General features: G+C 45.0%; 1 protein-coding gene and 1 long non-coding RNA gene across 2 annotated transcripts; both read left to right on the top strand.

The window, feature by feature from the left end:
- Window positions 1–1,110: 1,110 nt before the first annotated feature.
- On the top strand, window positions 1,111–2,431 carry LOC124679401. Its single transcript, XR_006994970.1, has 3 exons — window positions 1,111–1,454; window positions 1,927–2,013; window positions 2,265–2,431. It is a non-coding gene; the product is annotated as an uncharacterized LOC124679401 (long non-coding RNA).
- A 7,590-nt stretch (window positions 2,432–10,021) lies between these two features.
- LOC124677230 lies at window positions 10,022–15,109 on the top strand. The gene is made up of 8 exons (XM_047213226.1): window positions 10,022–10,789; window positions 11,012–11,087; window positions 11,219–11,294; window positions 11,739–11,819; window positions 12,489–12,610; window positions 13,321–13,564; window positions 14,200–14,263; window positions 14,349–15,109. The coding sequence occupies exons 1-8, from the start codon at window positions 10,168–10,170 to the stop codon at window positions 14,888–14,890; spliced, it is 1,827 nt and encodes a 608-aa protein (XP_047069182.1). The 5' UTR covers window positions 10,022–10,167; the 3' UTR covers window positions 14,891–15,109.
- Window positions 15,110–17,290: the final 2,181 nt, after the last annotated feature.

Genomic DNA, 17,290 nt, shown 5'->3' with positions numbered 1-17,290 from the left:
GAAGAGGATCACACATAGAGAAAGAGAGCCACCGTCTCCTAGGGTTTCCGGCGGCGATGGCGATGGCGGCGGCGAGGGCGGCGGCTTCGAGGACCCCGGCGAGGTTCATGCAGAGCAGGTTCCGGTCCTCCGGCGGGAAGATGCTCAGCGAGGAGGAGAAGGCCGCCGAGAACGTCTACATCAAGGTATAACCCCCGCTCCCGCGCCTCCCCTTCCTCACCCCTCTAAGGTTTCGAGACGACGATTCCTGCGAGCGCTGCGGATGCGATGTTCGGGCTTCGCTATTAGGCCCGCTTGTTCCGCGAATCCCACACTCTAGGGTTCTAGGGGCGGTCTCCCTGTAGGATCAACGCGCCCGTGGTGATCTTATTCCTGGTTGCTGGGAAGTTTTTACCGGCTGTATTGCCGTAGGATTGTTCCAGGGACAACAAGACGGACTGTTTGGTCCAGCTGTTTGGTGGTGTGTGACCGTATGAGCTGCGTGCTCATGCCTCATGGTGAAATGCTTACTGCCTAGATTGCTGGGTAATTTCTCTTTGTTGCATTGTTGCTGTGTTGTTACAGAAATAGGAAGTATTCTGCTGTTTGGTGGTGTGTAAATAGTGTGCACTGTGTGCTAGTTCGTCATTTGGAGAGTAACATGCTGCGCCCAGTGCCCCTGGTCGAATAATCTTACAGTAGCAGTGGTGTTGATATGCGTATTGCCATGCCATTGGCCTTGTTGGTTCGTATGTGGTTCAGAATTTGAGATATGGTTAGTGCAATGCCGTCTCTGGTTGTCGAGTATGTTTGCTTCTAGAACCTTCTAGGATCATTTAGTATTGTTGTCACAGAGTTCGGATCATTTAGATGTGGAGCAAGGAAGCATCGATGCTTGAGCAGGGCCACGTCCTGGTGGTGGGCATCGATGTTGAGCAGGGCCGCATCCTCGTGGTGGGTTTCGATGTGAGGAAGCTGTTACTATGTATTTGCATAAGGCGGATGTGGAGGCTACCTGCCACAAGCCTCGAGACCCAGCAGTTTGGCTGGGCTCTCTCCCTTGAGCCATGGTCGGCAACCCCAAGTTTGTTCTTCAGATCATCAGAATATTGGTTGGGAGTGACCGTCTCTTATCCGGTTCATAATGTTCTAGTTGGTATAGTCGTCTTAGTAACCCCCAAATTTCTTCAATTATATTTCTATGTGTGGAGAGCATGTGATAGTATAAAATGATTCATGAAATATCTTGCTTCACTGATGGAGTAACAAATAAGAAGGAATGTTAATATCTTTTGTGATTTGTTTATACAGATCTTCAGACAAACTGAGGAGAGAAAGTAGCAGATTGGAGAAGCTTTGGACCATTGGTTACAGGTGTCGGATTTTTTCTTCTCAATCATCTGCTGGAATCATTTTGGTTGTTTGTTCACAACAGATACTCCAATAACTACAATATTTTCTGAACTATTTACACGGTATGTCCTATACATTATATAGTCATAAGCTATTGAAGTTAATTTCCAGTTAAGTTTACGTGTCATTATAATGGGTTGAGATGACCTCCTTGGTTTCGTTGTTAATCTTCAGACTGAGATTCATATTTCTTAGTACCTTAATACTAGATTGGGAAAAGGAAAGCAGTGACTAATTAGTGAAAACGCACAAGGAAACCTATTTAGATGATGCCCTGAAACGATATTTTTTTATCTCTAATCTTTTCATTGCAAAATTTATTTCGAATTTCCCATTGAAATGATCACCTCTTAGTCTATTCGCCGGTATCTGTCCACCACACATGATTTTGGAATCGATTGGAGCTTGAGGCTTATAAAGCTTTCTAAGAGTATAAAAATAGCTACAATAATTCAAAACATGTTTACTGCACTTGTGTCTTGAACAAATATTGATCAATACATGCTAATACTTTTGCATTCTGCATTTCCGCAGCAAGGAACGGGGAACGATTGTTGTGTTCTATAAACGGTGACTGCTGGTTGATGTCAAATTAACTCTTGCAATGGTCTAATCTACTAGGTAATTATTATCACCACCTAATGCTGAATTCCTTTGATACCAAAATGATATTGTACTTCAGACCATTGGTTTGTAAGATGATATTTGTTCTTTTGAGCCATGGCCGTAAGAGTTATTGATACTCCAATTAAAGAAACTTGAGATTAAATACACCAATAAAATTTGAAATATCAATTGATTCACACAGATGTCCATATGATTCCAAGATTTTATTTCATGTTAATTTGGTATTCATGTATTTTACGTTGCAGATCCATGACTTTTCGCGGTCTCTTGTCTGTTTATTCTATTTCTTGGGTGGCTCTGGATATTTTTCTCTCAATGGGATCAATTTTCTATGTTGATCGTTGTGCCCATCTGTCTGCCTCGCTGTGAAGCTGTCTACTTGCTCGCCTGGTCATAGCCATCAAGTTAGGTGAGTCTATACAAAAAAAAAACATTACCTCTATGAAATGATTGAAATCAAGACTGTGATCTTGATCCAAGGTGAGATTAGGTAAAAAAAAAACTGTTTTATTGAGCCTGACAAAAATTGGATATAGTTAGAGGTGATATATGAGGTAACATTAATTCTAGAGACACCAGTCAGTGGTCATTTTTCATTTTTCTTTATGTTAAGATGAATTGAAGGAAAGTACTTTCATTGACACAACATTATTACCATATTTCTCTTCTTTTTTCATCAAGCATCAAAGAGTTTTATATGTTTTTAGGGATAGAAACACATAAGGATATGTTATCATCTGTTAAACTGTACTAGCATGTAGCCAAAAGTATTTTAGCACAACAACTGACATTAAAATTCGGCTTTGTTCGGTCTCCCTTCATTTGTAGGAAGCTCGAGGCATGACAATTTCATGAAAAAACCTGAGCATACCTACTCAAATTCTATGCCATGGATCTGAATTTAAGGGGTACTATATTTTGCCATCAGAGGCTCATGAATAGTGTAGTTAGCATGGCAGGTACTACTCAAAAGACCACTGTTTCTCGAACTTAACTTGCGTGTACTGTGTTTAATCGTTCTTGGGATAGCTTGTGACAAGTTGCTGTCCTTTAAATATAGATCAAGCATGTGCAACAAACAAGTCAATTGAAGTATAAATATATCTCTGTTTTTGCCGATTCAACTTATCTTAGTTTTCCAAATCTGGATGAGAACCAGACTGATGTTGATTCAAACACTGCAGGGGAAGTTGCTTCAAGGCTGTTAAACAGAGGAGAGTAAGTGGTCAGACGGGACGAGGACGATCTCCATCAGTAGTAGTCGTCAACGACGGCAGGTCCAGATGGGTCGAGCCAGCAGGTACATGCCTTGTTCTGCACATGTAGAACAATCGATCAAATTTTCTTGATGTGTAACTTAGAAATAGTTTGTGCATTTTGGTCTGGAGTTGTGCATGCTTACACTAGACCTTGCTTTGTTGCATCATCTTGGCTTCAGTAATTGATATTTGGGATAGATTCAAGTACTGTTTTGCTGTCTTTCTGTCCATTATTTGCTCTGGATAACATTATGCATTGTTGCTCATCTGAGGCCTATTGGAATTTTTGCATTTCTGCATGAGGCTTGGTAAATACTTGGTTTTATCTTTCCTAGAAAATGGCAGTTCTATACTTATACAAGCAACTTCCTATTCTGAGTTATCCTTTGTTAATTTTGCAGTATGTTTCCCAAATCTACTCATGTGACCATTGGAACAAAGATGTTCAGAAACTTGTTTTTCCATCATAGGCTTGAGAAGACCAAGTTTCCAAAATCTGCTGATGTGACCTTTGCAATAAAGATGCTCTGAAACTTCCCATCCTAGGCTTGTCATTTTTAGAGTTAGCTTGTACCATATTTCTTAAGTCATTTTTCTGTAATACGGCCAACGATCTATGTGGTTGCATACCAGCTGTTTATTATAATGCCCGTGGCATACATTGTGTTCTGTTAATATGCTCATGTTCCTTTTATGAATTATTAGAAAGTTTCAGGCACTGTATAATTCAATCTCTAATCCTGCCAAAATTGCAGGAACTATATTCTTGTTCTGTGAACTGCAGGTCTGTGTACTGTTATTGTTGTAAACCGAATTTTGTATGTGCCCTAAAAAGTTTCTATGGCACGTTTGGATGTATCCCTAAAAGTTTTTGGGGCACATTTTGGATGTGCCCTTAAAAGTTTTCAGGGCACAATTTTGATGTGCCCTCTAAAGTTTTCGGGGCACAATTTTGTTGTGCCCTTTAAATTTTTCAGGGCACAATTTTGATGTGCCCTCTAAAGTTTTCAGGGCACAATTTTGATGTGCCCTCTAGACTTTTCAGGGCATTTAAAAAATGTGCCCTCAAATGTTTTGGGGCATTTGAAAATATGCCCTCAAATGTATACCTATAAGGGCACATTTTTGAAGTGCCCTTAATACTTTCCGAGTAGCAAGTAAATTCGGCACATTTTTATGTGCCCTTAAAAGTTTTTAGGGCACAATTTATACATTTAAGGGCACATAAAAGTGCCCCTAAAATCCTACCGTGGTGTAGTGGATGTTTTTAGACTACACCCTCAACGCAGGCCTGGCCGTAAACCCTTATCTGAGGAGCAATGTTGACTGCAAAAGGAAAAAAAAAATACTCCGTACAAGCAGGCAATAGCAAGTGCAGAGAGTGAACTTTCAGAACCGGGCGGTATGTGATCCTGGGTGAAGTCAGGTTCTGATTGGTCCAGATTTTTGCGTGGGGTCCATTGCTGTATGGGTGTTTTCCATGTACAGGTACAAAACGACCGTGCATACCTGTGTGGGGCCTCTCTATCCTCTCCCCGCCCCATCAATCCCCATCCCCACAAATCGATTCATGCCTCGTCCAGCTCGGGAGGCGGCGGCGTTGGAGACGGAGGGTTGCCGATGCCCTCGTCCGCGTGCTCCAGCAGGTCGGCGCGGCCGCGGTAGACCTCCTGCTCGTCGTCCGCATGCGCGAGCAGGTCGGGAGCAGTTCGTACGCGAGCAGAGCGCCACGGCCAACTACTCCTCGTCCACATGCCGTAGCTCGACGGCAAGCGCCCGCCGCCCGCTCGCCCGGACCTCGACGCCGCCCGTCCCCGACACCACCTCGACGTCGCCCTATCCCTGACGCCGGCCCCGTCCCGAGCTCGCCCGGACCTCGACGCCGCCCGTCCTCGACACTGCCCGTCCCCGATGCCACCTCGACGCCGGCCCCGTCCCGAGCTCGCTCGGACCTCAACGCCTCCCCATCCCTGACGCCACCTCGACGCCGCCCTGTCCCCGACGCCGACCCCATCCCGAGCTCGCCCGGAGCTCGCCCGTACGCCACCTCGACGTCACCCCGTCCCCGGCGCCACCTCGACGCCGCCCCTGTCCCCGACGCTGGCTCCATCCCGAGCTCGCCCGAACGCCACCTCGACGTCGGCCCGTCCACGACGCCACCTCGACGCTGCACATGTCCCCGACACCGGCCCCGCCTCAAGCTTGCCTCGCCATGGTGCTCGCCTCCGCGTGGTGGAGGTTGGCGGCGGAGGGCGCCGCGACGAGCAGCAGTAGCATGATTGCGGCGCGGGCCCCACGGTGCGCATGAGCTGGGCGCGGCGCGGAAAAAAATCGGGGAGTGGGGCGGTTGCTCACCGGAGACGCGCCGGAGGTCACCGTGCTCCTCTCTCTCTCTCATTAGTGTGGACCACTCCTATGTATTGTACCCGTATCCCTTTGTCTCCAAAAAATCCTCAACTGTTGTGTGGGGCCCACCGCATACCTGGACCAATGAGAGCCAGCTTTCCGGCGGGTGCACATGCCCGCCGGTTCAACTATGGATTTTCCGTGCAAACATGCCATATATTCTTTTGTTGTTCAAATAAGATCATTTTTTAGTGTGTTGGAATGGCAAGCAAAAGCCTTCTGGATGATACTACAACAAGAGCAGGCGGTGAACACTCATTTGTTCCGAAGCATTATGAGGAGGCTGCTGCCTCTTGAAAGTTCTGTTTGTAGGCCAAAATTTTGGTGAAGACTACTTGGACAATAAAATCAATCAAGGAATTTTTTTCCATTAAATATTACAAGGCTACCAGTGAAAGGCATTTACAAGAAGATTAAAAAGGAACGCAGGATGAACAATAGTAAAAAAGATAAGAGCGAATAAATTGCTCCTGGGCTACAGAGTCCTTTATTTTAATACATCTTGAAATCTTATTTGCAAGATTCAAAGTTCTCTTCTATAAGCGTGGTCAATCTCAATGGAAAATTATTTGCATTATGTGTACACAGTTACGCCTCCTGCATGGAAGGGTTAGTTTGGTTGCTCGTGAAGTGGTTTCCCGCCTTCGATCGTGAAAGAATCGGCAGTTTGGATCTCCACGCTTTTCCGCTTCTCTGCTTCGCATGAATAGGTACGCTCGATTCGGGCGTTCCTGGCGAGCCAAGCTCATCTCGCGCTCGTGGAGAAAAATTTACGCCAAGCTCGTGCGAGCGAGGGATGGCGGGAGCTCGCGCGCGTACGGGGAAATCCTGCGGGAGGAATTCGCTCACCTCCCGCCGAAACTCCGCCCCTATTTACACCGTCGTGCCTTACCAGAAAATCGCTTGCCACCATTTCCCCCTTTCGAGCTCTCCATCCAGGGCAGCTGCTCAACGACAAGCAGGTAAGCGACAGCATCTTCTTCGGCCGGTGTAGCCCCGCCGCAGCAAGTCATCCTCCTCTTCCTCGCCAGTATGTCAACTTCCTCCGCCTCCTCGGAGTGTCAGATCGACGTGAGTAACATAGAACCCTAGCTTAGATTTGTTTGGCCAAGCTTGTTTGCTTAGATCTGGCTAGTTTGCTTAGATTTGGAGGTTGTTAGTTCATGCTAGATCTGTAGTTTCTTCATGAAGCGTCTAGCAGTGGCAGATCAACGTCTTCTGCTTGTGTTTGTTGCGAAGTGTGAGCTTCATTGATGTGTATGCCATGTATAAGTGCAGTAGTTGGTACGAGGATTACTTCTACAACGTATATGCGCTCTCCTTGTACCAACTTTGAACTTATACATGCCAGCAGGCAAACAAGATTGTTACTAGTGTTCTGACCTACAAGGTGTTTGATGCTGCTATGTTGTAAGTGCTTCTTATTGTTCTTGTTTGCAAGGTGTTTGATGTGTGCTATGTTGTAAGACCTTGTTAGTATGCTTACCTCTCAGGTATTTGATGCATGCTATGTTGTAACAGCTCATAAATATGCTTGCCTGTTAGATGTTTGATGCATGCTATGTTCTAAGAGCTTGTTAATTTGTGCTCCAGTACTTTCATTTGTGTTGTAGGAAAAGAAAAATTAGCTAGATCTGTCTGTGAACTCCGTGCTGCAAGCGGAGGCAGCGGTGCCGCTCCGTTACAGACCGGTTCCTGACGAGTGCTACCGCTGACGAAGAAGAACATCATGGCATGGCTACCAGCTCGGTCCATATTCGTCCTAAACAGGGTGTGTGACCTCATCAAGAAAGAGGTTAGAGCACTGAACCTTGGGTTCAAGGGGAAGTACGTGAAGGATATTGCAGAGTTTGATCTCACGTATCGTGGCCGTGTAGTTGCACCATAGCAGATCTACAACAATCTTAGGCACTAGAGAGCACGTTGGGTTCATGTGAGCATGGTCAAACGGCTTGAGAGCGTGCACTCGGTGGAAGAGACCACAACAATCATGATGGACGATGATGCCTACTTTGCCCACATCAAAGTTCGATCAATGCACCTAGTTTTTCATTCATGCACTCAATCGTAATGTATGACAAGACGAACTAACTATCTTCTTGTTTGCAGACTCACCTGAGGAGCGGCGATCTCATCAACCAGCCCATCGCGAACTTTGCTCGGATGAAGATGATCTACGCGGGCATGTTCCACAAGAACCCATCTCTCCCACTGCGATCCACCGTGCTGTTAGCCACCTCATGGAGCACAAGCATAGGCGGATCCAAGGGGGGCGAGCGGTGGCCAGGCCCCCCTATGCTTCCGCCACCCCCAACATCATGTAGCAGGGGCCAGGTATATACATGCATTAGCCTTAATACTCCGGCCATTAGCCCAAGGTCTAATTCTAAATTTCTAATCCAGCTCAGGCGGCAGCAATTAGTCAATGCCCAAAGCCCACAATGCCACTTAGGTACTAGCCTAGGGCCCAGGCAAAACAGAAGTCATCGTTTGATGCACGATTGCACATATTGCTGATCGATTCGGTTTCCCGGCTCTACGCGATCCAATCTGCTGGATTGACGATTATAGTTTTCCTTCTCGCCCGCTGTATAGCCGCACACGACTTTCTCTTCCTGGTTGAGCATCCCCGGCGCAAAAGATTCAAGCAATCTCTGATAATTGTCGACGAGAACTAGGGCCTAATGCCGTCCCGCGCGCCGCGCCGCCACACCCTAATTCCTAGCCAGATCACACCAAGGTATGTATTGCAGTATTACTAAATCACATTCCAGTTTGATTACTAAATCGAATAATTGCTCCGTGCAATGGTGGTATACATTGGAAAGGACATAGCTGCAAGTATCGACGTTGATGAGATTATTGACTTGTTTTATAGGCCCGGTCGTAGTCTCATAGATCTACAATCAAACTAGTGGAAATTAGTTTTATTTGCAGTATATTGTTACAGTTTAATATGCATAGTATACACTTATAAAAATTGCTATTTTTCGTGTTATATCTCTTCTATGGTTATTGTCTTCGTCGCCTCCTAGCCCCCCCTATGCTCAAATCCTGGATCCGCCCCTGAACACAAGCCACATGCCACCAGGTACCTTGCGATGAGCCATGAGTGCATGATGTCCTGGTTTACTGCCTTCCTGAAGAAGTACTACATTTGAGGAGCCCAAGTAGTGGATTCTTGTTGTGGTGCTTTGTTCTGGTATTGATGGCGATGGTGTACATTTTGGAAGTAGCTAGGTTTGATGAAAGCTGATGCCAAGTCTGTATATTTTTGGTGGTAGCTAGCTATGACGAGGATGTATGTACTAACCCCTTGGCTGATGAACTTATGTTGCATCACGAGCAGTTGTTCGTGGACTCATGGCGCAACAATCTAATCCACTGCTAGAATTATGTTTATGTTGCTCTACTTGACTATTCCGTCAAACACATCATGTGAAATGGTGATCATTTTGTTAAGGTCACCACGAAGCGAACGTGGTAACCGTATGCAGAAAACGACTCGTAACTAAATGCATGCCAAAAATGTGAATCAGAAAAATGATGAACCAAACAACTGAACATAGGCTTCTGCTAGGGTGCTCAAAAGGTCTTGTTAGCAACCAATCTAGTTGCTCAACGTGACTCTGATATTACATCAAACTCCTGCAGCTTTTACGAAGCTTAATTTTATAAATGCAGCGAAAACCGGAGCAACCAAACATGCCCGCAGATAATATGCCTCCGTATGCCTGAATTTTGAGAATGGCAACCATACGATCCCATACAGTCTCGATTTTATCCTTTTTAAATTTTGTCATTTTTACTGAGAGCTAAATATAATGTAGGAGTATTTCGTTCTGAAGATTTAACATTCATGAAGTACAAAATTGTCTATCTCTAAATATTTTTTTTGGAATTTCTGAAAACCTGAAATAAAAAAGTTTTGAAGTTTATTACTCGTACTAATAAAAAAACCGGGCTACACCCGGGGTTCCCGAAATACGAGTATACATGCTCAATTGTCACTCCAACACAAAACTCCGTTTATCTTCTTTCCTTGACCGTGATTTGCTCCGCTCCGCTCCGGCCAAACCCAGACCCACCCAGCGCGCCGCCGTTCCGTGCCTTAGCGCCCGTCGCCGGCCGGCGGCCGCCACCGCCGTTCCCCTTCTCCCACCTCATAGCCGTTTCCACGCCGTGCCCTAACCACCGCCGCCGTGCCGTACCTTAATTAGCGCCGCCGCTGCCGCCTCAATCCCGCCGCCAGACATCTCCGCCTCTCACGCACCATCGCCCTTCCCCCTCCTCCTTCCTCATCGCCGTCTTATCCGAGGTACGCGTTCGCTTCTTATCCGAGATCCACTTGACTAGCTAGTTTCAGCCGCACTGACATCCACCGTTTCCACCACCCAGATCCGCGCCTATGGGTGATTGAGCGCATGCCCGGATGATACCAGCCGCTGTTCAGTTGCGGATTGTGAATCTGTAGGAGAAGAAGATGGAGTTCATCAGTCTCGGTCCCAACGACGAAGAGGAGGGCAACCGTCAGACCGAAACCCTGGCTGCGACTGCAGTGGCATCCGAACCGCCTAGCGCTTCTGCTAATGACATCATAGATCTTGAAGAGGGGCAATTCGCGTCCGAGCCTGACGCCAAGGAGGACCAGACCAACGCCGTGGATGCGAATGGGCTGGAGCCTCTGGCATCGGAGCATCAACCGCAAGACAGGCCTAGTACCGTGGATAGTGCCAAGGCTTCCGTTGAGATCGCAGATCTTGAAGAAGAAGGACAGGTCGCTTGCAAAGCTGGTGCTGAAGATGCACAGGGGGGCGGTGACCTTCAGGCTGAACCCCTGATTGTAAACGGAGTGGATGCTGCAAAGGCTTCCGATGAGATTATAGATCTCGAAGAAGGGCAAGTCGAGGATATGGACCTCTCAGATGACGGCGAGGTCATTGTGAAGCGTCAGACGTCTGATGCCCCTGTTCAGGCCCAGGCCAGCGTACCAGCTCTACTACAGACTTTACATGGTGTTGTCTCAGTTGGAGTCGACAAGGGTAATGGGCCTGGAATTGTCCCCCAGGTTCACGCTTCGAGCAGCGCCTTTATCGATGAAAGCCGTATCCTCGCAATGAATGGTTTATCTGTTCTTAATTTCTATCTTTTAGTAATGTACTCCTGCAAGCATGTCCATGTTATCTGGAAGCCCATCTGTTTCTGCATTTTCATGAATCCTGTGAGTTGTGTTCACATCGAAAGAGTGGCAGGATCGCAGACTTGTATTGCTATTACCGATCAGGTCATTTGCTAGATGTTTTTGTTCCTTGATATTGCGTGCTTAGCCACAAGAGGAGTTAAAAGAGCCCGAGTGGAATCAGCCGAGCCTTCTGTTCGTGTAATCTACAACAACTTGACAAGGTTAAACATGAGCTGTTTTTTTTTTCCAAATAATATCTATGCAGTACGTTACATATGTTAATCTACTTATTCTTCTGAAACATCTTAGAACTCCATTTTAAGTGCTACCCTTTATTTTCTCAACATTCCAGGGAAAGCAAAAGGAGGCTCATGGAACTGATGCAACAATGGTCTGAGTGGCAAGCTAGAAAGCAACACACTTTGACGGTACTGCTCTTTACAACTATGTTATTTTTTTTGCTGGTATGGTAGTTTTGCATCAACTTTATAATCCTTGTTTCTATGCCAGCAGCTCTCAGGCAATGCTTTAATTGAGAGCTGTTTCCAGTGATAAGATATGGGCACAAGAGGTTAATAAAAAAATGGTCATGGATGAATTAGTTTTGCTTCTTATATTAATATCTTTCATGTTCCATCAGTAGAGCAACCTTTGGGTAGCTGGTTTAGATGTCTTGGTGTTATCGTTATTGCTTCACTGCTAAAATATAATTGTTGTCCAGGTCAATAAAAGAAGATAGTGACCTGTAGAGGGAAAAATTTAGTAGGTTACAACAGACTAAAATGGGACTATGATATCCTTTATAAAAATGCTGAAGAGAAAATGCTCCTTTCTTGATATTTATTGTTTATTTTGGTTGTGAAAAATGACAGGATTCGGTGGAAGAGGTCCTGGAATGTGGTGAAGAGACTTATTATCCAGCATTACATGTTGGTTCAGAGAGATCTGCTGTGGTATGTATAAGCAAACCATTTTGATCTCTCCTATGCTCAGTCTGAAGATCAATGCTCCATTTGAAGTATGGGACTGCTGTTACAAAACTTTGGTCGTTCTTTCTGAAATTAAATTCATTCACTAAAATGCACATTGAAGACATGCCGCTATGCTGTAATTTTTGAAACCCTTCATTTAGTTCTGCACATTCTGAGGGTTTAGTTTTTTTTCACTTGTTGATTTCTTGGTAGATAATATTCCTAGGGCATTTCACATGATATTAGATGCTGCATTCTACGTGTCGAATATATTCATGTTATGGCCCTGGGCCTGGGCCCTGGCCAGCCGGCATGTCTAAGGCAGAAACATGCTTAAGGCAGCAACATGCTTGTCCACTACAGAAGGCACATGATTTTCCTAAAAAGAAGGAAGGTATCAGATAGAGATGAGTTAGTTTGCTAACTGCTTGGATATGGCCTGCATCCCTTCAGGATACGGTTGTTACTTGTTAGTAACTGTAGCAGGATAGGCGTATGTGACGTACAAGGACAAGGAAATCTCGTAGATTACATAAGGTTTTAGGTCTTAATTATCTTGTTTTTTGCGGAGAGGTCTTAATTATCTTATATCTCGTGAGTTGAGCTGGTTGAAATCTAATAATTATACCTTTTGTTTTGCTTATCGAGAAGTCATTTTGGGTGGATAGCCAAGCACGAGGAAATGTTGCTGTGGATGATGGTGCGGTGCCACTGTACAACCGAGAGTTTACCTTGGGTTCGACTCCTCTTGGTGATCCATCAAACACTGAAAGGTACGTGTTATTAATTCTTTGCATATACTGGGCTATGTTGGCCATGTTGCTTGCCCTCACCTGGGTTCAGAAACACCTTTGAGCCTATTACCCCTCTTGGTTTCTCCTTTTCAGGTCTGGGCTGTGACGGCCGTCATAGTTGTAAATTAGCATATTGCTTGATTACTGTCTTGATGATTATTACCGTTTCATAGTGTATTCATTATATATTGATCATCAATGTGATCTGCAAATAATCTTTGTCCATTGTGTAGAAATTTTAACTTTGTGCAGCTTCCAAAACCTTCTCATTGGCATTGTCCTGATATCAATATATTCTGAACTATGGGTAGATCATGGGAGCTGATATGCATTTTTGTTTTTAAATGATATAGTTTGTTTTCTCGAAAGTATTTTTTTTTATATTTAGCATCCACTGTCTGAAAATGACTTCAAATGTTAGATCTACTTATTTTTTGGTAAACCTTGTCCTTTTCTGGCCCTGGCAAGAGTTCCTTATACTACCTGTGATGTCTTAAGAAAACGTACTTCATTCTTTCTCAGGACATAGACTTCTATTTGCAATTTCTTGGCCTGTGACCATCTTTCTCATAGTTTACTTACATTTGGCATTTCTTGTCTTCAGATGGTCTTTCTCGTCTTTAATGTCTAAATATAGTATTATACCTTTACGTGGATTTGCAACATGACTGCCCTTGATTCTTTGGCAGCAAACAAGATAAGGATGATTCTCGCTGTTTCAACTGTGGTTCATATAGTCATGCCCTGAAGGATTGCCCGAAGCCTCGTGACCATGTTGCAATTAGCAATGCCCGCAAGCAGCACAACTCGAAAAGGAACCTATCCAATGTTAGTCGTGGGCAAAATCGGTACTACCAGAAAACTCCAGGCAAATTTGATGATCTGAAAGCAGGAGTCCTGGGAGCTGAGACTAGAGAATGCTTAGGGCTCAGGGTAAGTGATGGATTTTCTTTTACTGTTGATGCTTAATTCATCTTGATTTTGTTTGGTCTTCTGGTCTGTTCTCCTTTTGTATCAGCATCTAACAGTCTACAGATATAAATCGTGAGATTCAAGGGCCTATCTTGACTTTTACCTGTTAGCTTAATGAAATGATGCGTCATGCATGTGTTGAAATCAAATATTAGTTGATTAAATTCAATACATCAGCCATCATAGCTTTAATATCATCTGTTAGCATTCATTTTCTTTTGAATTTTCGTACCATAGTAGATGAACAAACACCATTACTTATTAATCCAAGTGTTTTGTCAACCATGATTAATTAGATTTTATAGCAATTCATGAAACGAAGGTTGTAATCAGCTGGTTGCCTCTGATGTTCTCTCCACAAAACAAAAACATTTTTGTTGGACGTCTTATTGGTTAGTGCCATAATAACTTACAAGAATCTCGTATCCAATAGTTGTTGGGCTTTAGTTATTTTTCTACAATGCCATTTTGTTGCTAGAGCACTAGTTCTGTTTTGTGAACCGACAATTCTCGTGTGTCTTAGAAATCAATAAAAACACTGCCACTATAATATTAACCTCCAGATGTTTTTGCTGAGAGTATCCCAATCCATGCAGGAAAATGATCCGCCTCCTTGGCTGCACAGAATGCGGGAATTAGGTTATCCTCCAGGTTACCTAGGTAAGGAGTGCCCTTTACTTCCCCATAATTAAAGATTATCTCGTTTTCTGAGTCTTGCTGCTCCCTGTCTGATTGCGATTGTTAGATGAGGTGGAAGACGAAGATAAACCTTCTGGCATCACCATATTTGGGGATGGGGAGGTGAAAGCAGAGCATGAGGAGGGAGAGCTCCCAGAGCAAGGCGAGCCATCTCCACCTCTCAAGAAGATGACGGTCGAGTTCCCCGGGATAAATGCACCGGTTCCAGAGAATGGCGACCCTTGGCTGTGGGGCAGCACCCCGCCCCAATCCTCCTCGGGCCGTCACCACCATCCATCATCGGATTCGAGGGACAGAGGCCCTCCTGGCGCAGAGCACTACTCTTCATCGAGGTACCATCCCTATGACCACGGACCAGCTACCCCAGGTCTCGTGCGGTCTCACTCGGACAGAGGACGGAGAAGCTCCTCCGGTTACTATGACAACCCACCGCCACCGCCTGGTGAGGAGGGTACCTGGACCCCTCATGCGTACTCGAGCAGGCAGCACAGCTCAGGATCGGAGATGTCGCGTCACTCAAGAGATAGGGAAAGGGAACGAGAGAGGGACTGGCATGACAGGCACTACTACAGCAGCGGTCGGAGGTGAATGAGATTGAACATCTGTAGACCAGCTGACTTTTGTTTACCTATGAAGAACCTGTTATCTGCAATGTTGTTGCTGACATACCTACGGTAGCTGTTGTGTAGAAAGCAGCCTCAGATCATAGAAATCTTTTGAAATGTTGAATCTTTTATGTGGTCGTGATGCAGATTGTGAAATTTTGTTCAATTGTAGGAGAATTTGAAGGAGATTTATGGCTACGTCTGATTGAATTGTTTCTCAAAATGGTAATACTAGAGCGATGATTGATCAATGGAATGAAACAATGCGAAAACAAAAATGAATACTGGTTGAGCGACGTGAGCTGAGAGCTGAGACGGAGAAGCCATTAGACTGCTGCAGCAGGTGCTCCCACCGTCCCACGCACGGGACTCCACGAACACCTTGGACACTTTTGCAGGTGACACGGCAGATGCATATCAGTATACCGCAAGTACGAACTTTTTTTTGCTAGACCGATATACTCCTCGATTGAAATGGTAATACTGTACTAGAAAGACACCAGCTTAATTAATAAGTAATAAAGTAACTCTACTGATCATAATAAAGCATGAAGTCATGGATGCCATCAATGATTTCTCAAGCCTCCATACCAAAAACTTCCATCTGCTCAACTCCACTGATATTCCTCTCATTCCGAAGAAAAAATGGGCCCATGACATCAATAACTTTAGACCAATTAGTCTCATCCATGCCATTGCAAAGAACGTTGCAAAAATGATGGCCCCCAAGGCTCCCCCCCCCCCACCCCCACCCATATGGCCATATGAGTGAGCTTGTATCCAAATCCGAAAGCACATTCGTCAAGAAAAGAAGCATTCATGACAATTTCTTGTATGTGCGGAACTTGCCGTGGAGGTTCCACAAGACAAACAACCCCCGAATCTACCTTTTCAAGCTCGGCAACAAGAAAGCATCCAATTCTGTTCGTTCGGACTATCTCATTGATATGCTTGAGCATAATGGCTTTCCAAGCAAGTTTTGAGATTGGGTCTTCTCCCTCTTATCCCCGGCTTCCTCTAGAGTGGTCCATAATGGTGTGGCTACTGATCCTATAAAGCATGGGACGCCGCCTAGGCAAGGGGGTCACTCTGTCCACTTTTTTGTGCTTTCCATTGACACTCGCCATCACATTTGTTGCAAAGCCACTTCCCAAGGTCTTTTTCACGCCCTCCGGAGGAGAGATCCTACAATTTGCACCTCTCTTTATGCTGATGATGTGGCAATCTTTATCAAGACGATTAAGGAGGATATCATCTTCTTGGGATCTACTTTATATTGGGTTGGTTTCATCACCGACCACGTCACCAATTGCTCCAAAAGCCAAGTCGCCCCTATTCGGTGTGATGACATATACCTTGATGAGGTTCTCCAATCCTTCATGGCTAATCGCGCAAACTTTCTGATGAGATAACTATGCCTACCACTCTCCCTCTTCACCTTCAATGCCTCGAAGATAAAGTTGCTGGAAACCTTGTCACATGGATTGGGAAGCATGTCTCTATGGCCGGCCGCACCGTCCTTATCAAAGCGGTGCTTACTAGTGTGGTCATCTACTTCTCTAAATCCCTTTGGAGGTCCCCTAAAAGATTGATAGCATCAGTAAAGCCTATCTTTGCGCCGATTATGATGGTCTCGGATGGCAGATGCAAGGTTAATTGGGATTTATTTTGCAAGCCTAAGGAAAAAAAACGAGGTATTGGCATTCTCAACCTCAATAAATTTCCTGCGGCTCTCCATTGTGTTAGCTTTGGTTGGAGTTGGGATGATGCAAAGCCTTGGATTGGTTTGGAAAATCCCTGCACAAGAAACGACTACAAGTTCTTTGCGGACACCACAAGGGAAACCATTAGCAATGGGAAAAAGGCCCTTTTTTGGGAACCTTCATGGCTTGACGGGGGTTGGCCTAGAGATATTTCACCACTCTTTTTTTGGACTCTCTCACAAGAAAAAGAGCACTATTCGAAAGGCCTTGGACGAAAACTTTTGGGTCTCCCAAATCAATGTTCAAAATGGCCTCTCCGCCAAACATATTTTGCAATTTTTCGATCTATGATGACCATGGAAAAAAAATAGTGCGCTATTTCGGCGTTATAGCGTCGCTATAGCGTATTTGAAAGGTGAATATGCATAATTTTTTCGCTATGATGCTAATCACGCTATTAGCGGTGCTAAGCTCGCTATTTCTTGCAACGTTATAGCGTTATAGCGCGTTAAAAAGTTATGGAACTAGCGGCATCCCATGAGCCCCATATTCCAACCTAACTCAACTCAACCCTAGTTCGGCAACCAACTAGTCGCCACTCGCCACTTTCGACCCCCCACGTGCCGCGGCGGTGGCGGCTACAGCTGCAACGCCACTCTCCTGCAGCTCCGCCCGGCCAC

This window comes from Lolium rigidum, chromosome 7 (assembly GCF_022539505.1).
Source record: "Lolium rigidum isolate FL_2022 chromosome 7, APGP_CSIRO_Lrig_0.1, whole genome shotgun sequence".
Taxonomy (NCBI): Eukaryota; Viridiplantae; Streptophyta; class Magnoliopsida; order Poales; family Poaceae; genus Lolium; species Lolium rigidum.
The sequence above is the reverse complement of the archived record's forward strand: the minus strand, read 5'-3'. Positions and strand labels throughout refer to the sequence as shown.